Source organism: Onychomys torridus, chromosome 17, assembly GCF_903995425.1.
Source record: "Onychomys torridus chromosome 17, mOncTor1.1, whole genome shotgun sequence".
Classification (NCBI taxonomy): Eukaryota; Metazoa; Chordata; class Mammalia; order Rodentia; family Cricetidae; genus Onychomys; species Onychomys torridus.
The window spans coordinates 35,047,021-35,071,201 of record NC_050459.1 but is presented as its reverse complement, the minus strand read 5'-3'; the positions used below and the strand labels follow the sequence as shown (position 1 = coordinate 35,071,201).

At 36.4% G+C, this 24,181-nt stretch overlaps 1 protein-coding gene across 17 annotated transcripts in view; it reads right to left on the bottom strand.

The window, feature by feature from the left end:
- Window positions 1-24,181, bottom strand: part of Pcm1 (pericentriolar material 1) — a 96,560-nt gene that overhangs the window by 57,317 nt on the left and 15,062 nt on the right. For 5 of the 17 annotated variants that reach the window (XM_036166599.1, XM_036166597.1, XM_036166598.1 and 2 more), the window contains exons 2-14: window positions 19,923-20,040; window positions 17,812-18,057; window positions 16,870-17,139; window positions 14,759-14,929; window positions 14,469-14,585; window positions 12,713-12,901; window positions 8,585-8,762; window positions 8,333-8,422; window positions 5,729-5,838; window positions 3,992-4,208; window positions 1,805-2,003; window positions 628-801; window positions 5-159 (exon numbers count right to left, since the gene is read on the bottom strand). In XM_036166599.1, coding sequence (XP_036022492.1) covers window positions 5-159; window positions 628-801; window positions 1,805-2,003; window positions 3,992-4,208; window positions 5,729-5,838; window positions 8,333-8,422; window positions 8,585-8,762; window positions 12,713-12,901; window positions 14,469-14,585; window positions 14,759-14,929; window positions 16,870-17,139; window positions 17,812-18,057; window positions 19,923-20,018 — 2,212 coding nt within the window. In that variant the 5' untranslated portion in view covers window positions 20,019-20,040. The remainder of the gene's footprint in view (window positions 1-4; window positions 160-627; window positions 802-1,804; window positions 2,004-3,991; window positions 4,209-5,728; window positions 5,839-8,332; window positions 8,423-8,584; window positions 8,763-12,712; window positions 12,902-14,468; window positions 14,586-14,758; window positions 14,930-16,869; window positions 17,140-17,811; window positions 18,058-19,922; window positions 20,041-24,181) is intronic. The other 12 variants (XM_036166604.1, XM_036166605.1, XM_036166606.1 and 9 more) reach the window with 5 other exon arrangements.

Genomic DNA, 24,181 nt, shown 5'->3' with positions numbered 1-24,181 from the left:
ATACCTAATGGAGGCATGTTTAGAGCTCTGATGTTGGCAGCAGATCTGTTGTTAATTTCACAGTTAGAATTAACTGATCGCCCGTCTCTATTATTAGAAACACACTGTGTATTACTGTTACTGTTCACTTCATTCCAAGTAGAAGCTACCTGTGGATTTCTGAAAGAAATTAAAGCCAAGTCATTTAGAACAACAAAAAACAAAAAATTTTTTAAAAAATCTACCTACTTAGAGCTATAAAACTAGTTTCAAGCTAAGAACAGCACTACCTAAACCATTTAAGCTCAAATTCTTAATAATGGACTCCTGCTTTTCATTAACTTCACCATAAACTTAAAAGTTTATGGAGAAAAGCATCTGAAAACTCAAAATATACCTAAAGTACAGTGGTAGGAAAAGAAAATGCTAAATTTTATACTTGAATTTACTTGCATTTAGTAACAAACAGCAATTTTACTAAATTATTGCCTTCAGTATTTTCTTCTTTTTCTTTATAAGGCAAGGATGATAAGTACACTAACAGTTAACTTAAAGGAAAAAGCCTAATAAGAAGCTAACAATGAATAGCCCCACAAAGCATCATGTTTAGATGAATACACTGGGAAAAAGAAACTTAAATGTTGTCACCTAATGTTAGTAACAGGTTCAGAATTTTCATGCTCAGAATCATATTCTGACTCCTCAGTTTCTTCATCTTTCGTATTTTCATTTACAGCATCTGTCATCATATCTGATGTTTGTTCATAATAATGAACTAATTCTCTCAATTCATTCAATCTCTTTTGAACTTCATTTAACTTCCTGATTTAAAAAAATTAACACCATTTTAGAAGGAAAAAAAAGCACATTATTTTCACTTAATAGCAGTTGGTACATACACAAGAACACACACACACACACACACACACACACACACACACATATATTTAGATCAAATTAAGTATTCAGGGCATCTGTCAACTTTAAAAAATACAGTTTCAGCTGAAAATGTTGGCACATGCCTTTCATTCTAACACTCAAAAGGCACATCTCTGTAAGTACAAGGCAGACCTGGTCTACACAGTGAGTTCCAAGCCAGTAAAGGCTGGCTATATAGTGAGACCCTGTGCAAAACAATCAATGAAAACCACAAAGCAGGGACTGATATGTCTACACATCATCCCTGTTCTGCAGGTGAAGCAGCAGAGGCTTTCTGAGTGTTCTACTCACAATGACAGTCTTGTATAACATCATTGCAGGGCTGTGAGTCTAGAGCCCGGGCCTTACTGTTTGAATATTAAAACATTTTATAGACACTTCTTGCTGTTTTTATTTTTTTCCAGAGCTGAGGACCGAACCCAGGGCCTTGTGCTTGCTAGGCAAGTGCTCTACCACTGAGCTAAATCCCCAACCCCACTTCTTGCTATTTCTAACCCTTTCTCTGAAAAAATAATCAACTAATAGCAGTTTACAGAAACTACCTACACGATGTCTTATTCTTTTAGCCAATTGTTAAGATTAATATATATTACATCCCCTCCTTCTTTCTTCATATCTTAAGTTCAGTTTCTTACAAATTTTTAACAGTTTAAGAAAATCCTCAGCTGGGTGGTGGCGGCGCAGGCCTTTAATTCCAGCACTCAGGAGGCAGAGGCAGGCGGATCTCTGAGAGTTCGAGGCCAGCCTGGTTTACAGAGTGAGTTTCGGGACAGGTACCAAAGCCAAACAGAGAAACCTTGTCTTGGAAAAACCAAACAAGAAAATCCTCATAATGTAATTCTACTTCTTTAATAGATGTGAAGAATGATTGCATAAAGTATTTTACTGTAGTTTTTCAGCTGGATTTGGAAGAGCTTCACTTTCCCTCTCGTGCTGAGAGACTAGAGAAGTGGCAGGACATGGACCAGAGGACGTGAGGCTATTGGCCTCGCCATTGACAGCCGGTGCAAAGCCTGCAGGAGCACAGAGAGCTGCCGTTGGGCTTCTCTTATCCCCACTTCTTTGGAGAGGAGTTGAAGGCACGACTAAAAGAGAGAGGAAAAAGATATGAAGCAGCATATATTTACAGTTGGACACTTATAAGCAAACAGAAAATAAAATTCATTAGCATCTTCAAATCTGCAGATTTAAATTCTGAAAGCATATATATTAATAAGTACCCAGGCTACTTATTAACACAGTTCACAACTAAACACTTCAAAATACACAAGGAAAAGTATTTTTACTTCTTCCTTCTAAACAATCTAGCACTTTTACATTACAGCCACTGGGTTAAAATAGAAAGGGAGAAAATAAGACAGAAATTGAAGAGGATTACAATGCTATATGCTAGAAAAGCCACCAAAAGAACAACAGGATAAACTTGTCTTGGGTTAGGTTAAACAGTGTCACTATGTATGATGTATAGAACACAAAAGGCCAATCCTAGCAAGTAATGAGTAAAGACTATGTATTTGTCTACCTCCCACTACTTCAAAACCACTGTCATTCACCTTTTTCTCAATGTGACTATCATTGTTGCCTTCTCATTTCGATGCCACAATTATCATGGCGAGTTCCCACGGGTCTCTTTTCCACTCGTCTTTCTTTACCCAGTCTCCCTTTAACTACTGCTCTTACACTCTTTTCTACGCGGAGGAGGAGGAGCTTTCTGTCAGCTGTCAGTCGGCAAAGTAGTACTTTCTTGGCATCTAAAACTGACACGCCGCCATAAACACCCCTTTCCAATTTTGTTTTCCTTAGTTGTCTTCCTCTGTTCAGAAAGGTTAATAACTGATGTTATCCTCTACAGGAAGAGGAAGGTAGAAGGTGGAAATGAACGTTTCAGGGCAGAACAGCAATGTTTCTTTGAAAGTGGCAGAGAACCAGGACAGATGGGAAGAATAAAGAGCAACTCCTCCACGCTGGGTGTGGCAATGCAAACTCAGAACCCAGCCCTTGGGGAGACCAAGGCAGGAATGTTGTGAATTTGAAGGAAGCCTGAGCTCCACTGTCACATCTTTGCTCAAAACACAAAAAATAATAAAAGAGAACATCTGATTCTGTTATTTTGAATGGCTTATTTATTTCTATTTTATTTGCATGAATTTATGTGAATCACACACAGGCAGGTACCCAAAAAAACCAGATAGCATTGAATCCCCTGGCCCTGGAGTGACAGGCAGTTGTGAGCTGTCTAATGTGGATCCTGGGAACCAAACCTGGGTTCTCTGCAAAAGCAGTAAGTGCTTTTAGCTCCTGAGTCATCTTTGCAGCCTAAGAATGGGATTCTAAAAATGGTGTTCTTATCCACTATCACTTCTTATTCAAACAAAAACTGAAATGTTACAATAACAATGGCCAGTTGGAGTTACCCAGGAGATCTCAATTTCCTGCACTTGAGCTCTTATTACTGAGGGACAGGGACTAGGATTGGAGTGGGTAGCCCTTCCAGCTTTGGTCTCAAAGTCCCAATCCCTATAGAGGCTTCAGTAATGGTCACGCCTACAAGGTGGGGCCTAGAGAGGACTCTGAAGACCCGAGATCCGGACGGAGGAGCTCTCTTGGCTCCTGGACCCTGAACGCTGGAGATAGGCTGAGCAGAGTTCTCCAGAGAACACCCAGACAGCGCTACACCTTTCCCAGACCCTGTTACCTATCCCTTCACTTGTAAATTACCCCACAAAATAAACCTCCCTTTTAACTACGTGGGGTGGCCATAATAATTTCACTAATATAGGATTGAGAAAAACCTTTAGTAAAATAATAAAGACTAGAGACTAAATATGAGTTTTTCCAATTTCAGTTTTTGTTGTTGTTTTTTTAATGAATAGACTTAACATCTATTTGGCTCTTACCACATATTGGCTTATTAAGACCCTTTCACATTCAAGTTTCTTCCTCAAAAATTATAATTTTTTTGTAGAACTCTATTTATTAACTTATCAATCAAATAGTTACTAAGTAACTGCACTGTGCCAGTATATATACTTACATGCCCTTTACATAACACTGCTGAATCAGATTTACTCACACGATGAATTGTTCAGATGCTGATCTCGAAGGGTATGGAGTTCTCCAAGTAATTTGTCCATTTTCTGTTTCTTTTCCTGTAGTACTCTCATTTTGCTAAAAAGCTGGACTTTCTCATCAGGTAAATGTTCAGAAACTGAGGGATTTCTGCTCTGAGAAACCTCTCTAGTTAATGAAAGGCTTTCTGCCTGTCTTCTGTTGTCTGGAACAGTGGGAGGCTTAGTTTAAAAAGGAAAAAGCAAAAGGGAAAGGGTCATTTCAGAGGAAGGCAATTAAAGGTTGCATTTTACAGTATGTTGACATTTATCTTGTTTCCTATTTGCTATTAACACAATGCTCCCTTTAACAATTTTATTGCTATCTCCTGTGAGTATCTGAGGGCTTCCTTACATAGGGTATGACAGGGTTCATTACAAAAAATTTACTAATTTTTGCTAGATAACTGTCCAAAATGGCTAACCACACTCATTTTCTTAGTGGGCAAGACAAGAGTCATTGCATCTTTAACCACACATCCTTTCCCAGTGTGAAGGCAATGGTTCCCCAATTCTTGTCCAAATTCCACACTAAAAATTCACACATGCACCATTATTTTACAAAATTCATAAAGCTGAAAAACTTATTAATTCTAAAATTGCTCTTGGTATATATGGGAGCACAAGCCTATAATCCTAGTGCTTTAAGAGGCTAACACAAAAAGATGGAAAATTTGAGGTCAGCTTGTCTTGCTTCAATACCAAATCAAAGGAAAATACTACCCCTCTCTAAAAACCTTTCTTAAACTGTCAATAAGATAAAATAATGCAAGGACACAGACTTAAAACTAACTTTAAGTCCCTTTGTTTTTGGTTTTTTGTTTTCTTGAGGCAGGGTCTCGGTAGCCCTGGCTGTCCTGGAACTCACTAAGTAGATTAGGCTTGTCTTGAATTCACAGAGATCCACCTACCTCAGCTTCCCACTGTTCAGATTAAAGGACACACTACTATAACTGGCCTAAGTTTAAATCTTAAAGGTTATATAACTATCTAGTGCTTACAGAGGTTAAAAAAAATGTTTATCTAACAGTCAACACAAGGAAAATCTTACTACTAAGCACATTAAAAGTAGCTTTTCTGGGTGTGGAGACATGCTTCATCAGTTAAGAGTACTCGCTACTTTTGCAGAAGACCCAGGTTCTGTCCTAACATGCACATTAGATAGCTCACAACTGCCTATAACTCCAATTCCAGGTGATCTGAAGCTCTCTTCTGGTCTCTGTATGCATAGGATACATATATACATTCAGGTACACAGATACAAATAAAAAAAATGATAATAGGGCTGGAGAGATGGTTCAGAGGTTAAGAGCACTGACTGCTCTTCCAGAGGTCCTGAGTTCAATTCCCAGCAACCACATGGTGGCTCACAACCATCTGTAACGAGATCTGGCGCCCTCTTCTGGCCTGCAGTCATACATGCTGTATACATAATAATAAATAAATCTTTAAATAATAATAATAATAAATCTTAAAATAGTAGATTCTCTTCTAACCTAGAGTTTCTCAAAGGAGAATATCAAGAATAGCAATGAGATCATATGAGGCCTACTCAAATCTTAAGAATAATGATTTTGGAGGTTGAGGGACTTTGTGTATCTACTTTTAAAAACTCAAACCAGGTGATATCCATGTTTGCTAAGGTTTGAGACCCACTGGGTTAATTAATGTGATTCATAAACTCAACTACATAAGCCAATTACCTGAGAATCACGAAGCTGATTATGGAACCGCTGGATTAAATCATTCAGTTCTTCATTTAGTTCAGACGTGATGCTGACTCCAGATAAGCTTCCTGTGGTTTCTGTAACAACTGAAACAAAATGAAATACTAGATTCAATTCAAAGAAGCATCAAAGGGAGCTCAACCTAACATAATTTGAAACTTTTAATTATATATTAGAAGTTCATATCTGACATAAAAATACAAGGACAACTACTAAACTCTAGGAAAGTGACTCATGTTTTTAATCCCAACAGACTGTATTCCCAACTAACAAATGTGACTTGTTAGGCTAGAGCTAGGATTACTCCATTAGTTTCTTTAGATAGAAGGTACAGTGGGCAAATCAGACCCTGAAAACACAAAAACAGCTGACTCTGACAGGTCTCTATCTCCACCTCTTCAAGAAAACCAAAACTCTATTACGGAAATGGGCAAGTTTTCCTACAAAGCACAGACTGAAAATCATCATAGCTCTGTGGAATACAGTTGTTTTGTCTACCCATTTCTGCCATTAAAGGGCAAAAAGCAGCAACATGTAAAAAAAATGGCAATGTTTCATAAAACCATGTCAACTACAATAAAAGACCACAGATTTGATCATCTTCATTAAAAACAACAAAGCTCCCTCACCTTCCTCCTAACGCATGTTTCTGAAGACAATTTTGGCAACACTTACTGCTTTACCAAACAGTACCCCATCTTGATTCTCTCTTTTAACTTTCCAATTTTATAAGAAGCCACAGGCTACAAACTGCTTTTTTTTTTTAAAAAAAAAAAAAAAAAAAAAAAAAAGAAAGAATGAAAAGAAAATACCATCATTTTCTGCTGGACAACAAAACAAAACAAATCCCTAGCATTTAAGGACTAAGAGAAACCCTTTTCTAGTCTCAACTTTCCTCGGAGAACACCAGAATTACAATCCAGATAACTAAAGACAGGAAGAAAAGCACTTTCCCCAGGCAGGCAGGCAGGCAGGTGTGCTGTGTTCTGAACAGAGGAGATGCTAACCTTTGCTTTCATCAGTTTTCTTCAGCAAAACTTCATAAGTACAGGAGCAGAATTGTTTTAAAATTATTAATCCAAAATTCTTGTTGAAGAAGTACATAAAGCTCAAATTCATTCTAGTTACAGTCTTTTCTTGCAATTCATGATAGTGTATTTTTGTAAAAGAAATTACTTGCACATTTTAAGCTAAATTCGATGGATTTCTATTAAAATTCTGTATAAAGCCTAACCAAGCCAGAAACTGTGTTTGTCGTCCTTCTCTATAAAGCCTTAAGCAGTAGCCTACAATGACGGTGATCCAATGAGATGATGCAGCTTCAAGTACTCCAGACCATGGAAAGGGCACTGGGAACTTTGGGAGCACTGCTCCATGAGGTCTGCAGGCCGTCAGTGGTCAGGAGAGAGACTGCAGGAGTGCACTCACACTCCAGTAAGTAACCTGAGGAAACTCATGTCACCAGACCAGCAAGATGAAATGGCCTGGTTGCAGTGCTCAAAGACAAATCAACTAGGAGAACTGATGAGAAAACAATTCAGCTAACCTAAGAGGTTATCATGTCTATTGCTTTGTGTCCCAAAATACATAATTGTTACTTGTCAGCTAAAAATAAAACTAAAAAGAAACCTTAGCCTTACTGAGTTTTAACAAGAAACAATCTTACTTTTATCCTAATGAAAGTCTTAAAACAGGTTTGAAGACAGCAAGAAAAACTACAAAATTAAAAACTCAATATTAAACAATTAAATTGTCACTTAATGATACACAGCTCTGAAGGAAAGGGGGGAAAAGAACATTTCTGAGTCTCACAAAAACTGAGTAAAGTATAACAGCAGTTTAAAAGCTCATATATAAAACTGGGTATCTAACTGAAATAACAGAACTACTAACACTGACTACTAAATATGCTCTATTAATTTACTACCTTATTAGACTTCTTGTCTTTTTTTTATATTCTCCGGGTGCTAAGGACTGAACCCAGGGCATACTTAACCATGCAAACCTGCAGCCCTCTCCACTTCCTTATTTTTTGAGACAGAGTCCCACCATGAAGTGCTGAGGGAGGGAATCTGTGTACCTAAGAGGTCGATGTTGAGTATCTTCTGCAGTCACGCTCCATCTTCTTTTTTGAGACAAGATTACTCACTGAAGCCAACGCTCATCAACTGGCTAGACTACTGAATCCCAGGGACCCTTCATCTCTGTCCCTTCTAGTGTTGAGGCCACAGATATGTACCAATGCACTTGGCTTTAAATGGTTGATTTACACTGAGGTTCTGAGGCTTTGTGGGACATGCACTTTACCAACTGAACTATCTCCCCAGACCCTAAGAATTCTTGATCTTCCTGCCTCAGCCTTCTGAGTGTTGGGATTATGGGTATTACACTACCATGCCCGGTTGACTTAAGATTTTTTTTTAAACCTTCCTCGTAAGGCAAATAAAGAATAATCTTAGCTGAGTAAGATCAAACAAACACAAACAAACAGTAACCCCCAAACTGGAAATAAAAGCATCAAGAGCCCTATCACTCTGAGGTTAAAAAAAACAGTACTACATACAGGCCTGTCTCTTTTACCTCTTAAAGGTACTCTCTGATGAAAAGGAGAGCGAGCTGTCTGTCTGCACGGTACAGTATGATAGCCAGGAGTTGTTCCTGCAACCTTTTCTGTATAACCAGAGAAAAGCACAGGACAGAGTAAGCCTTGCTTGCAGGTTGCTACACTAGTCAACAACCGAGATCTGATTATGTAATACTAGCAATCATTTTGCAATACAGATAGTTAATGAGCCTTTCTTATAAAAGTAACATTCTAAGACTGTCACATACCAGAGTCATCCATCACAGCTATCGCTTGCTCTGCTTTATGCTGCAAAGCTAGAAGGGCGGCTTGTCGTCCCTGCAGAGCTCGCAGCTGCTCCTGCTGTTGTAACATTCTTTTCAATAAATCATGTTGTTTCTTCAAATTTTCTGTCTCTTCCATGGGCTCCTGTTGATGATCTCTGGCCTGGAAAATAAGACCAACAATATTTATTTCTGACTGTTGAAATCCATGGTCCTGTTTCATTTGCCAGTGGCAAAGTACAGCAAAGACAATAGTTTTGATTGAATACACAACTCTAGATAGTTTTCAAGGCTTAGAAAACAGATATGTCCCACATTAAGAATTGGGGAATTTCAAAGCAAAAAAACTATGACAAGGAAATAAAAGGAAAAAAAAAAAAACCCTTACAAAACAGAAGGTTGAAAGTCTATGAAGGCATAGGGAGCTGCACATATTGCAAACAAAAGAATAGGGAAACCAATTATAGGTTATACAGAGTTAATGCTCCAAAAGATTATTTTCTAAAAAAACTAGGTAACCAAGCTTTCTACCCCATTCTAGAAGATGATTTTGAACATATACAACAAAAGCAAATGAGAGAGAGAGAGAGAGAGAGAGAGAGAGAGAGAGAGAGAGGAAGACAGAGAGAACACACCAACTTCTAACCAAGGTTGAGATTTTTTAAATATATTTGTTAATTATCTTATGTAAAAGGGCCTAGCTGAAACACATCAAGTACATAAACAAAGCAGAAACCTTTATTAGTGTTTTGACTCTTACGTCTATTCAGCTGAGTTTGGAACTGAAGACACAGAGGAAATACGTCCAGACACCCACTCCCCCCCATCCCCCCCACCCACCCCCTCCGTGCAACATAACAGATCTAAGTAGGACTACTTGAAGAAACTACCAGCGGGACTGGAGAGAGATGCTCAGCAGTTATATGCACTTGTAGCTCTTGCAGAGGACCCAGGTTCAGTTCCCAGCACTAACACAAGAGGCTCACAACCATCTTAATTCCAGTTCCAAGGGATCTAACACCCTCTCTGACCTTTGTGGGCATCAGACATTCGGAGGATGCACACACACACACATGTAGTCTAAACACTTACACATATAAATCAACCTTTTAAAAGAAAAAAATTTAAAAAAGAAGTAATGACCAAGTGGGCTGCTGGTATGACTTAATGATAAAGCTCTTGCTTAGCCATGCATAAGGCCCCTTGTGTGTATAAACAAACAAAAACAAAAACAAACAAAAAAACACCTCATGCATACACAAAATTAAAATTTAAAACACAACCGCACAAAACTAATCAAGACAGAAATATAAATAACAGCCCCCCAAACAATAAAATTGAAGCCTAATTATTTATGAAATGTATATTGTATTCATCAATAATTTACCATCAAAATATTTGAAAGTTCTGTTATGTTAATCCATTGACATAAAATATTCCCTTTATTGTATTGATTTGGTTTTAAATTTACCATGCTAACAAATTTTTGTTGGGATTATAAAATTTTAAATGATTTCTCCCTAAAATTATTAAAGCAACTCAATGATTTCTTTTGAAAGTAAATATAAACCCACTGATCTACTTTCCTTGGTTACATGTGATTTCTAGAGAAACCACAGGGAACACAGAGAGTTTGAGAAGTTTCCTTCTAGGTGACATCCTTCACCAGTGCTACATAAAGCCTCTTCCATCTACCTCCTCTGCAGTAGAACTAGCAAGATTGTAACTAAGAATGGGTAACCAAGACAACATTTTACATTGTGACTTAGAAAAGAAAAAAATAAATAAATAAGAGAACAAAAAAGCCTAGAGCCTACAGTTAAGTACTCAGAGAAAGTTAAGATAAATTGGAAGTTTTAGTGGAAGTTGTCTACTGCTATTAACACTGACATACATATAATTTACATTTCAGATTGGCATTTATAATCAATCAATTATGAAAAAAGTTGAGAAAATGGGTGTGGTGGCACACCTTTACTCTTAGTATTTGAGAGGCAGAGGCAGGTACAGCTCTGTGAGTTCAAGGCCAGTGTAGTCTACATAGGTATTCCATCCTAGTCAAGGCTACACAGTAAGACTGTCTTCAAAAAGAAAAGGGAGGAGGAGGGGGGAAACAAAGTGATTGCTTCCCTTATAAGCAGAAGAACTTGAGTTGGATCCTAAGAACCTGTATTTTTTTAAAAAGGCTAGACCTGGCAGTCCCTCCATGTAAACCTAGCTCTTGGAAGGTGGAGATGAGCAGATCCCTGGAACTCACTGGACCACTTCTCTAGTCTACTCTGTCCAGTTATAGGCCAGTGAGAGATGCTGTCTCAAAAAAATGGTGAGAAAGTACCTGAAGATTGACAAACCATGGTGTACATGGCTTCTTTGTTACATAATACAAAATGTTATATCTATAAAATACACCAAAAAAATTAGAATCAGCCTTTGTAGATGGATATGGCTAAAATATCTATTATTTCATATCAATCTGTAACTCAAAGGTTGTTTTCAGCTCCGAATCTAAGGTAAGACCTCAAACTTTTTCCTCTATTCTTCAAACACAATACATTTCAAAAGGTTTCTTTCTTAGGAGGGAAGAAGCAGAAGGGTTATGGAGAGTGATAGATTCTGCAAGCAGAAAAAAATTAAAGTCAGGTGGTAGGCATTAAGATTTGAATTAAAGTCATTTTATGAACTATGTACTAGTCAACTACATTGTGATGACCCTAAGAATCAAGACCTAGGGTTGGCAGGATGGCTCTGGATTAGAGCCTGTCACACTGCTAAGCATTAAACCTTATGGCCTGAGTCAATCCTCAGGACCCCAGAGTATTGGGAAAGCATACAGGTTGTCCTTTGACCTCCACACACATGTTGTGGTCCAACACAGGCATTCACACACAAAATAAAAATTAAAACAACAACAAGAATAAGGATAGTTGAAACATAACAAATCCCTGAGCAAGTTTAAGATAGAATAATTCTCATCTATAAGAATACTTGCCAAGAGACTTAGAAACAGAGGCTTTTTTTTTTTTTTTTTTAAAGTAAATGTAACACCACAGGGGAAAAGGAGACTTGGCCAACGAATGTGTCACAGTGCTTTTCAATTGTATAAAGAAAGAAGACAAGTTTTAAAGGACACCTGCTGTAGCTCACATTCATCTTCTCCCCTTCAATACTATTAAGTCTAAAGATAACCATGCACTTTTCTGCTCAGAAGGGAGTACCCTTAGCTTAATGCTTTGTGTAATTAAAGACACTTCCCCGCCCCCCCCAAAAAAAAACCATGAAAAAGCACAAAATGCCAAAATATTTGAAGTTTTGCCATTTTAAACACCACAGAAAGAAAATATAACTACAAAAGAAAGAGTGACCATTGGTAACAAGCTAGTAATAAAACTTACAAAATTATTCTTATGTACCCTAAACTATTAAAATGGTATTGTGCTCTCACTAAAAGGACACACATGCTTTTACAAGTGTATTAGAAGAAGAGTTATACAAACAGTTTTCTTCACTAATCCTTAAAGTCTTTGTACAAATCATGGGAAATCTGGCAGAACATTAAAGTATCAATGAGCAAATCAACTAACTAAACCTTTTTTTCTGAGAGGGAGAAAGAGAAGAAAAGGTTTTAAACAGTACACAAATACAAGCCAAAATCATGAAAAAAGCATTTCTTCCTTTAAGGACAGAAAATCTAACACCTATTTTCTTTTTCTCTAATGAACTACTATAATAATAAGACAAAAATTTAAAGTATCATTCTAATTCATAAACACTACTATTATAAACAAAAACAATCATTGGTCAAGGTTTAAGAATGTTTTTATATACTCTGAAACTTCAATAGCAAAAAGAACAAATTATGATTCTAATCCTTTATAATTGTAAATCAAAGTCAGCTACCATATTTTATCCATGCAGAGGTATAGTCTAAAGAAAAAAAAAGAAATAAAAACACTTAGCAGAAGCATTTTACTAAGGCAAATTACAGTCTATTAACGGTGTTAATAAATTATAGAGTTCAGAGGAACAGCAGTTAACAAAAGAAGCAAACAAGGAAGAAGTGGGAATAAGAGCTGCTCATTTAAAGACTCCCCGAGTTAACAGTGTGAAGTATACCTTTGAGGGCAATCCACGTTTTCGGCTACATTTCCTATTAGGTCTCAGTTCCCTGTCATTCTGAGGAGCTCTGTCACCTTTCCCTTTTGGACTTGTAGTAACGTCAATGTCTGAAACCTGTTCTTGTGAAGCTGAATTCCCTAGTTTGTCCTCAATGCAGGGCCGAATTCTCAGACTAAAAGATGCCTCCTTTATTAAATAGTGTAGCATATTAATTTCTTAACACAAACTCCTGTTTAACATATAAGCCAGCCTTGTAAATAAATACAAAAATGTCTCATTCCACTTTTTAAAAAATTAACCCAAATCCACCCCCAAGAGGCAATAAATTTAATAATACTTTTAAGTTTCTATAAAATAAACAGTTGCTTATTAAATTCAAGCAAGCATTACATCTGTGACAAGTTCCAAGAATGCAAAACTGCTAAAACATTATTTTAACATTTATTATGGTACATAATAATTTACAAAAGGCCATGCTTTTACATGATTATGAAGAAAATTCTCATCATAGTAAACACTTTGGATTTGAGAATCTAATTACAATCAACTATATCATTCCCATACCTCTCCAATAAAATCCTTTAACCAGCCTGCCCCAACCCTTCTGCTTCTGTTGGTACGTAAAGGGAGAAATTATTCCCAGCACCACTATGAACAGAAAACAATTTCCCACATCAGAATCCATTTTTCAACAACTGTTTGGATCAAGACCCCTGAACATTTCCTAAATACAAAGAAAAGAAGTTCAAATTTCCTATTTTAAAAAGTTTGAACAGGAAGGAGAGGGAGGAGAAAAGAAGCAGGTAAATTTTGCTGAGCAATAATAAAAGGAAACAAACCCTCAAATTCCTAATGCTGAATGGTATTTTGAAATATATTACAAAAATCAAAGACATGGGTGCTTATCCTTTCAAGAGAAAAGGCGTACTAGCACTAGGTGTTTAACAGTGCCAAGTACATGACTATAGTGTTTTCCACAGTGTAGTGGATATCATCTGTACTTCAGACAAGTGCATGATTATAGGCACATCTATTCAAATAAAATGCTTAAAAGCAAAGCAGTTTTAAAATGTTCTACATTCTATGTACTAAATTCATCTTACAACCTTTTCTTTCTTCAAAGTTCTACAAATTACTATATTTCCAAGGGACAACTTTTTTTTTTTTTAATTTTACTTTATAATCAGAAACCACAATAGTTTTTCTTCACTATTGAAGAAATAATGCCAATATTATCCTGTCTTATTTATTAGCCTTTATTTCAACTTTTTACACATCTATCTTTGCTATAGTACTACAGTATGAGAAATTAAAAAAAAAAATCTTAGCACATTTAAAATGAGTTCTCATCAGCAAATGAATGTAGAAATTTCTCCAGTTTAACAGGCTTATTAATCCTGAGTATCTCTAGTGATATTAACAGCTCTTATACCGACAATGAATTCTAACTTTGCCAATGCTTCTTAAACTTAGGAAAGCTGTACTGGCCAAAACTGACTACACAGACATTTCTGTACACTGAAATTCAGAAATAACTAGATTTCCAATTCAAACTTTGAAAACTACTTTTAATGTTACTAAATATAGCTTTCAAACTTCCATGTTTAGGAACTATATATAACATTAACAATTTGAGGGTTTCTTTCCTGGAATATATTTTCTATTAAAGAATGCCAAAAACTGTCATCTTGAAAAATGGAGGAAAACCTTACATCTTCATTTCCAGCACTTGAATTACCAAAAAGCCGCTTACCGTGGTATCTGAAGCCTCAGACTGCACATCTATGTTTAGCGATGTGCTCTCAGCTACAGAACCAGATCCCACAGCTGAGTCTATAGTGCGAACATCCTCCTCCTCATTTTCTCTAGCCTGAAATATTGTAGTGGTATAAATCATACAACTATTAAAAAGGGCAATAAAAATGTTATAATGGATGGCAATATGTTAACTCCTCTGGAGTGGCAATAGAATGTCATCAATATTTGCACATTGTACATTATAAAAAAATAACATATACATCACTTAAAAAGTCCAAAACTTACAAGGATTTTCTGGAGAAATTTCATATAGGACTTTTCTTGTTCTTTAAGGTGTTCTATTAGATGAGTAAGGCGCTCAACATTAGCAGATCTTTCATTTTTCTCTACAAGATCTTCTCTCATAGAACTAGCTTTAGTAATATAGTCACGAATTTGAACAAGCCTGCTCACAATCTGCAGGGAAAATATAGAAGAAAAATAAGGATGACAGTACACAACATATAAAACTAAGCCTAATTAATTCCATAGCAGTAGCATCATACATATGTATTTCAAATGAAGGAGGATCAAAGATATATCTAGGTTTGCCATATAAATTTATACATGCAAGAAAATTTGAATCAAACAGATTTTTAAAATTAAAACAATGGTCAATAAATTTCAATCACCATCAATTTAAAAGTAATCTCAAAATTATTTTAGTTTATATTATCTGAAAAATGGCATCTATTTTAAAATTTCATTTATTATTGTTATAGAGAGATTCTGTTTGCTTTTTTATATCTGTGTAGTTGAGTGGCATGGAGTATGTGTGGAGGTCAGAGGATAACTTCCATGGAGTTGTTCTATTTTATGTGGGCTCCAGGTATTAAATCCTTAGGCTTGCAGATGTAGACAGCAGATGAAGCCCCAAGTTAGTGAAGTCCTAAGTGAATATGGACAGTTCAGAATGGCACAGCCATGCATAGAACTCCAACATCTCAGACCCATGAAACACGGCACTCTCTCCCCAGGAGCCCAAAGGATGAGTGTTGATGAATGACTGATCAGTGTGTGCAAAGACTAGCAACTGCAGCTTCTTTTTCCCAGTAGTTACAACCTAAGCCTGTTCACTTACAGAGGCCTCCTACCCAGTTAACAACTAGTTAACAAGACTAGTTAACACCCCACACTCTGTGCTGTACCTAATCAACACACACTGAGGTTCCGGGTCTCAGCAGCAGCAGAAACTCTCATCCTACTTTACTCTCCATGTGTCTGACCTTTCTTCATTCCCTCACCACCCCAGTCAGGGCTCCCAGCCCCAAGAAAGTGCAGGTTGTCCCACTAAGCCAACTCTCCAGGCCCCAAACTTTTTTTTTTTATTTATAAAACAAATTGCTGAGAAATGACTTATATTTTCCATGGAGGTGGGGGGCACACATCTGCACATAGTATGTGTCAAGTCTGTGGCATCAGTTCCCTCCTCCCACCTCTACTCGGGTTCCAGGGATCATAGTCAGGTGCCAAGCTTACACAATGAGCACTTTCAGCCTGCACCATCTCACTGACCCTAAGTACTCCGTCTAATGCTTACATTTCTTTATAAATAATTGGTAGCATTATAAAAATAAAATGTTCAAGTAGAATTTTTGAAAGTATTTTCCAAAGATATCAGCATCGTTTTATCCTGTTTTTCATGATATACTTTATTTTAACTGGGTACATGTGTATAGACAGGTGCATGTGAGCACAGGAGCCTGTGAAGACCAGATGCATCTGATCTTCCTGGAGCTGGAGTTCCAGGGGTTGTGAACCAATATGTCCAGTGTGTATGCTGGGAACCAAACGTGGGTCTTCCATAAGAGCAATATGAGCCCTTAACCACTGAGCATCTCTCCAGCCCCAATAGTCACATTTGAATAAAATTCTTAAAAAAAATAAAATTGCCAGGTGGTGGTGGGCACACTCCTTTAATCTCAGTACTCAGGAGGCAGAGGCAGGCGGATCTCTTTGAGTTCGAGACCAGCCTGGTCTACAGAGTGAGTTCCAGGACAGCCAAGGCTACAAAAAGAAACCCTATCTCAAAAAAAAAAAAAAAAAAAAAGGAAGGAAGGAAGGAAGGAAAGAAAACCTTAATCACACTGATTCCAACCCTGCTTTATTAAAAATTAGCAATTTAGTATTTGGCAAGTAGAGAAGCTTTAATGAACATAAATATGTAATTTCCCAATCATTTAAGGAATAAAATATTATTCTATTTAAAATATATGGTACATTACTGAAGAGGGTTAGAGGAAAAACTAATTCCACCGAACTAAAATTCCTACATGCATAGCCTAATACTTCTGGAAGATCTTAAGGTTTACACTTTACACCTGCAAACCACCACCCAAACAATCCCGTTTTATGACCTGGCTGCTCTCCATTGCAGGTTCTCCTCGCCCATCTTCTTCAGAGACTTGACAGTTCTGCAAAAGGTCATTGCTTAAAGCAGAAGCAAACAGCTCTTTGCACTGTGCCGATGCAGCCGTTTCTCTTTTGGGAAGACTTGGAGTAGCATCCTTGCTCTTGTTAGTATTAATCTGCATAGGCAAAAAGTTGAAGGGCTTCCGGTTTTCACTGAGCTGACGCTTGTTGTTAGCCGCTGTTGCTCTACCTTGAGAATCACTTCCAATACTTCTCTATACACAAAAAGAAACCAAATCACACAAACATTAATCTTTCAAACGTTTCACAAGAATCCAACATTCTCAGTTACAACAGTAGATAATGAGGACATGGTTTTGTAAAAAGTATTTTAAAAAGCTTCAGATCTACAAAATTCTACTAAATTATCAAAATTTGATTACCCTCTTATTCTACTAGACTTGGAATCTACTTTTCTGCATGTTCGGAAACCTCTTTAACCTCTGCAAGATTCAGATATGACAATAAAATACTAGTAAAAATACCAGTCAAGAGTTTATTATCATTTCTACTTGACTTTAGATCTAAACTTTATTTTGATGATTGTAAGTCAGTTTTATTCTAAATTTTAATCAACCACATTCATATCTATCCAATAAATGTACTAAACTTAGTAGCAATTTCATCCAGTTAGCAATATCTACTTTGAAAATGAAGTATCTTAAGCAAGCTATTAGAATAGTAATAGCCCAGAAAGAAATACCTTTGGCAAATGTAAAAATATGACTTTGCCTCTCTCCAAAGACAATACTATCATCAGTATTTAAAATTCCCCCGACACATACAGAAACTTTTATTCTTTCCAATCTTTTATTCTTAAGACATATTATTCAATCTATTTCAAGTATTTCCCATGGTATAACTTATTTTGAAAAGAGTTCACAAACCTGATCTAAATCACTGAAGTTTATCCGCTGTTTTAGTTTCTCTAGTTCTGCCTGCTCTGGAACAGACATCTGAGTCATATATCTACTATGTGGAAATGTATGTGGAATCTTTGTTCTTCGCCTTCCAACTCCTGGTGATGACTCCGGAGAAATATCATTAGTTACCCTCTTATCACTTGCTACACCAAACTTTTTCTTATTCTTTTCTGATGATCTATTGGCCTTCTTCTGTTGGCCACCCCACTCCTTTAAAAAAGTAAAATCAAAAGTTAATCTGATCCATATCAAACCAAGAGAGTAATTTGGTATGCTCAAAACAAAACAAAAACAACTTTGGTTTAGATATTAAAATACCATGACATTTTTCACATACAAATACTCTCTTAGAGGTTTATTTCTTTCAACCCACTTTTCTCATTATTATATCTATCCTAATATTTCAGCTTGGCCTTTAAAAAGTTTACTACCTTCCTATTATAGAACAGATATTAAACTCCAAATCCCAACCTGCAAATCAATTTAAAAATTTTCAATCGTTTCTTTTTTGTTTGAGATAAGATCTTGTTCTAGTTTAGACTGGCTTTGAACTCAACATACAATCCAGGTTAGCTCAGAATTCCTGATTCTCCTACTTTAGTCTGTCAAGTACTATCAGATTACAGAGATATTCAAAAGCATTTCTAAAAACTATTCTTTCTAGTTATCTGTTATGATACATATCTATGCTCCCAACACTCAGGAAGCTGAAAAAAGAAGCTACAGAGTTCAAAAGAATTCAAGGGTAGCTTAAGGTTGTGAAACTGTCTCAAAAAAGTAAAAAATTGTTCTTTTCTAAATTAAGTAGGAAAATAAATAAATCTTTGAGTGGCCTTTAGATTATAATCAAATTATTCAGCAAAAAGCAGATATTAACTAGAATTGACCAAGGTTCTAAAGCAATTACTGTTTCCTAAAGAATCATTTAATTTCATATGGTTTCAGTTTCTTAATCTTTAAAATAGGGTACCTTAAAAATAAGATTAAAAATAATATGTATGAGTATTTAGAACAATGCCTAGCATGTGGTAAGCTTTAATATAACTATTATATTTTATAGGCAAAAATCTACTACATATTATCCAATACAGAATGAAATGGTATTTTAACTAGAAAATACTTTCATTTACTACATACCTACATAATCTAATTCATTCAACAGAAACAACTCTGCATTCCTGCATTCTCCACATTGGAAGACTCTTATTCTTCATTTATAAGAAATTTTGCCTCTCTAAGAACTGTTTCTAGATGCCATTCCATGTATGGGCATTCCTGTGAACCTTCTATACTACTTAGCCCATCCTTTCAAGCCCAGGTGAAAAAGAAATTTGTATCTAACGCAAATTTAGCTACTCAGAACTTTAAATTGGTCAGTATCTAATTTCCTCCATGACTGACAATCTTCAAGAAGGCAGCCTCAGTATATGACACAAAGCAGAGAAAGAGAAACAGCAGATCTGGAAGGGAAAGCTGGGTTAGCAGAGGTTCTGAGGAGACAGGCACAGCGGTGAAAAGCAATTGTTGACAACTTCCAGTGCCTTTTTTTCATTTCCTAAAACTCAACTATCCTCCATAAAGCACTCTTACTTCTTTATAATAAATCACTGTTTAGGTTAAGCTAACTCATGTTTTCTAGTAACTAAAACTAAAGTGACTTCAACCAATAATAAGTAGCACAGAGTCCCTTAGTCTATTTGCCTGTAGTTTTTGTAGAGTTTCGGCAAAAACAACTGATAGGAAAACCTTATGGTCAACAATATACCATCTACAGAAAAATATCAATTGCCACATCGTTGAGTCAGTCATTTACACAACTGATGGGAAAAGCTAACTGCACATCAGTGGTCAACAATACACCATCTACAGAAAAATATCAATTACCATATTGTTGGGTCAGTCATTTACACAACCGATAGGGAAAGCTAACTGCACATTAGTGGTCAACAATACACCATCTACAGAAAAATATCAATTACCATATTGTTGAGTCAGTCATTTACACAACTGATGGGGAAAGCTAATTGGACATCAGTGGTCAACAATACACCACCTACAAAAAAAATATCAATTACCATATTGTTGAGGCGGTCATCTACACTCTCACTGCTCCAGTTTGGTAAGTCCTGATCATGCATGACTTCTTCAAAAGGACCTCCTCCTGTGGCCATGTTGGTTCTAATAATTAATTCTCTGAAAATAAGTAAAAAACTAAGCTTTTTAACACATAAAGACATGCTTTATTTTAAAATTTATTTTTATTTACATTGTGTGTATGCATGTTTTTGTATGTAAATGCAGACATATATGTACCACAGAATATGTACAGAGATCAGAGGACAACTTTCTGGAGTCAGTTCTCTCTTGCGCTGTGTGGTCTGGGGATGAAACTCAATCATCAGACTTGTATGACAAGCATTTTCATATGCTAGACCATCTTGTTGGCCCAAACTTCAGAGTTTAAATCATTCCATCAAATTTAGTAGTATAAAGGAATCTCTGAAACACGAATTTTAAGAAATACAATGTCAACCACATGCCACAGATAAATTGATTTATCTGCTATACACAAAAAATAACATGAGTTAAGTAGCAAGAATGATAGAGATGGTAGCACATGCTTGTAATCTCAGTAGTAGGAGGCAGAATTACATGTTCCAGAGCACCCTGAGCTAAATAAAAAAGAACAAAGGAACTAAACATTTTTCAGAGTACCTATTGTCTCACAGTGTTATATTAATTTTCCTAAAGTCTACCAAACTCCTAAATCCTCCCTGCAGAGGGTTTTGGCTTTTGATGTTCTTTTCGGTGGTGTTGTTTTGGGGCTTTAAATCATATTCATTCATTCGTTTGTTTATTGGGGGAGTCCATGCCACAGTGCAGGTATGGAGGCCAAAAGATAACCTGTAGTAGTCAGTTCTCTCCTCCCACTATATGGAACTTGAGGAGTGAACTTCGGATGTCAGGTTGTGGCAAACATCTCCATCTGATGACCATCTCCCTAGGCTGCTTGCTCTATTTTTTGAGATCAGTCTTACTTTCTATGCCGCCCATGCTGGCTTTGTCTTACTTAGCCTCCCATGTGCTAGAATTAGAGGCATGGACCACTAAACCCAGCAAGGTACCCCATGAAGGTTTTGTTTGTGGACATGAAAATAAGGGTACTGAATATTATGTCTAGGTCAGAGAGCAGAAACAGAAGCAACAGAGTTAGGACAAAAGCAGAGTCAGAAGTAGAAATGACCATGAGGAAAGGTTTCTAAATGATCTGGACTTCCACCAGCTACTGGATTACCATGTTGAAAGAGGAGCAGATGAAGATGGGAAAAAAAAAAAAAGATAACTTTATCTAATATGGAAAGTCACTAACTATAAACAAAAGAAATACACTTCAACAGTCAGGTAATCTTAACAGAATCATTCAGTTACAGAGCAAAATCTTAAATTAAATTTGCTCTGATTTTAAGATCCTAACTCACTCTATTTAATAATACCAAATATCATCATCCATGGTAAAACAGGATTTTATCTCGTGGATATTTTAATGTTACAGTATCTATTAGAATAATATATTAACAAATTATGCAATATATTAAAATTTTATCTCAAGATAAAAAAATGACATAAAATTCTACACAATATTAACTTGAAAATCTTTTTTAAAAAATACTTGCTTACAGTTACATATATATTTATTCTGGGTTTCTTGTTTTGGGGGGTGATCTCTTTTTAATGCTGAGTAGGGAACTGAGGCCTTACACATGGTAGGCAAGTGCTCTATCACTTCTCTATCCCATACCATTTACGTTCTTTTCAAGGAGCATATACTATTTTAATAATTCTCTGAAACAATGGAAAGAAGCATATCTTAGTCTTTTTTACACATGCATAGGTGCGTGCGTGCGTGCATGTGTGTATTGTGTGTATTCATCAGTGGGATGGTACATGCAGTGAATGAAAGACAATTTCAAGTGTACCTTTGAGACACGGTCTCTCATTAGCTAGTTCACCAATTAGGTTAGACTAGCTGGATAGTAACCAAGTCCAGCATTTTCACATGGGTTTTAGGGACCACACTCAAGAACTTATACATGTAATGCAAGCATTTAGTGAGCTACCTCCTCAGCTCAAAAAGCATACTGTAAGCAGTCAACATTATTCTTTAAGGCATGGAGAAAAATCTTAATAAAATCAGAATGTCACATATCTGTTACGTGGCACTATTCAAAAACTGTATCAAGCAGAAAAAATATGATACAAAGTAATAATAGGGAAAAGAAAAAAAAGTGGTATTCTTTTTTTTTTCTTTCCAGACGGTTTCTCTGTGTAGCTTTGCGCCTTTCCTGGATCTCACTCTGTAGACCAGCTGGCCTCGAACTCACAGAGATCCGCCTGCCTCTGCCTCCCGAGTGCTGGGATTAAAGTAAAAAACTAAGCTTTTTAACACATAAAGACATGCTTTATTTTAAAATTTATTTATATTTACATTGTGTGTATGCATGTTTTTGTAGTTTGCATGCGCCACCACCACCCAGCAAAAAAGTGGTATTTAAGCAATATTCACTAAAAAATTTATAGAACTTCCAATATCACTGTGATGGTTTGAACATGTATGGCCCCATAGACTCATGTGTTTTGAATACTTGGCCTATAGGGAGTGGCACTAATAGGTATGGCCTTATTGGAGGAAGTGTGTCACTGTGGAGGTGGGCTTTGGGGTCTCATATATGCTCAAGCCATGCCCAGTGACAGTTCACTTCCTGCTGCCTTCTGATCAAGATGTAGAACTCTCAGCTTCTTCTCCAGCACCATGTCTGCCTGAAAGCTGCCATGCTTCTTACCATGACAATAATGGATTAAACCTCTGAAACTGTAAGTCAGCCACAATTAAATGTTTTCCTTTATAAGAGTTACCGTGGTCACGGTGTCTCTTTATAGAAATAGACACTCAAAGACAATCACCAATAACAACTTTAAAATAAGAGGGAAAATGATGTACTTAATGAGAAAATATATAATGCAAACTTGCAAAAATTTTGCCTCATTTAAAAAAGCACTATCAAATACTATAGGACAGTATTAGAGAGAATATAAGTATAAAAACAGTCTTCTCTATTGACAATACTAAATATTGTAAATGCATCACTTTTCTTCTAAATGTCTAAATTTAACATAATACATCCCCCCTGCTTTCCCTCCCCCCCAAAAAAAACCCTACTGTTACTCTTGTTGGAACTTGACAAAATTACTTCAAAAATTCATCTGGAAGAATTAAGAAGTCAGAGGGACAATATAATATATATAAAATAAGAAGCAAGGTTAGTGATAGATGATAGGTCAAGTGAGTAGAATCAATCCAGCACAGCAAGCATGAGGATTTTCTACACAGACTCGTTCTAGCCCAAGATAGCAAAACATGGTAATAAGGTGTGATCACGGCTATACTGCTTACCATTCTACAAGTATCACATTAAGATCTTACCATTCATAACTTTGTCATGTATGATTATTCCACTGGCAGGACAATCTCCTAACAATTTGCAGAAAGATTTAGAGCCTTAGCAGATTTTCTTAGCTGGAATGCTTACTACACTCAAGCACAAAGCACAGAAACAGAATTTAGCTGCATTTTCCCCATGACTTCCAAAGATATATCCCAGTATCTTTCTACATCACTCATTTCTAGAAGTGAACAGAAGTTAATACCTTTGCCACTAGAGCTTCAACCTCCTCAAACAGGGAAAGGTTACTTTACCAACACTAAAATAATAGATTAAAAACAGAACTGTCAATGAAATGGGACTTTTTAAAAGTCAAATGAGAAAAACAGACTTCAAAAAAAAAAAAAAAAGGAAATTTCACTAAATTTAGAACACAAAGAAATAAGAACATCTCAGATTGTAGTCACACAAAAAGGGAGTCCCAAGATTTCTGACAACAGAAAATGATAAATTGGAGGGGGGGGGGAATCTGAGCGATGTACAAAAACATAATTAGCATCTTTAAGTTTTTTATTACTTCTAATTATATACACATGTGGGTGTGAGATGTCCACAGATGCCCTAGAGCTAGTTACAGCTAGTTTTGAACTACCTGATAAAGGTATTGAGAACCAAAGTAGAATCCTCTGCAAGAGCAGTAAATACTCTTACCAGCTGATCCATCTTTTGCAGCCCCAATACCTTTATTTATTTTTTTAAAGATTTATTTATTATATATACAGTGTTATGCCCGCATGTACACCTGCAGGCCAGAAGAGGGTGCCAGATCTCATAGATGGTTGTGAGTCACCATGTGGTTGCTGGGAGTTGAACTCAGGACCTCTGGAATAACA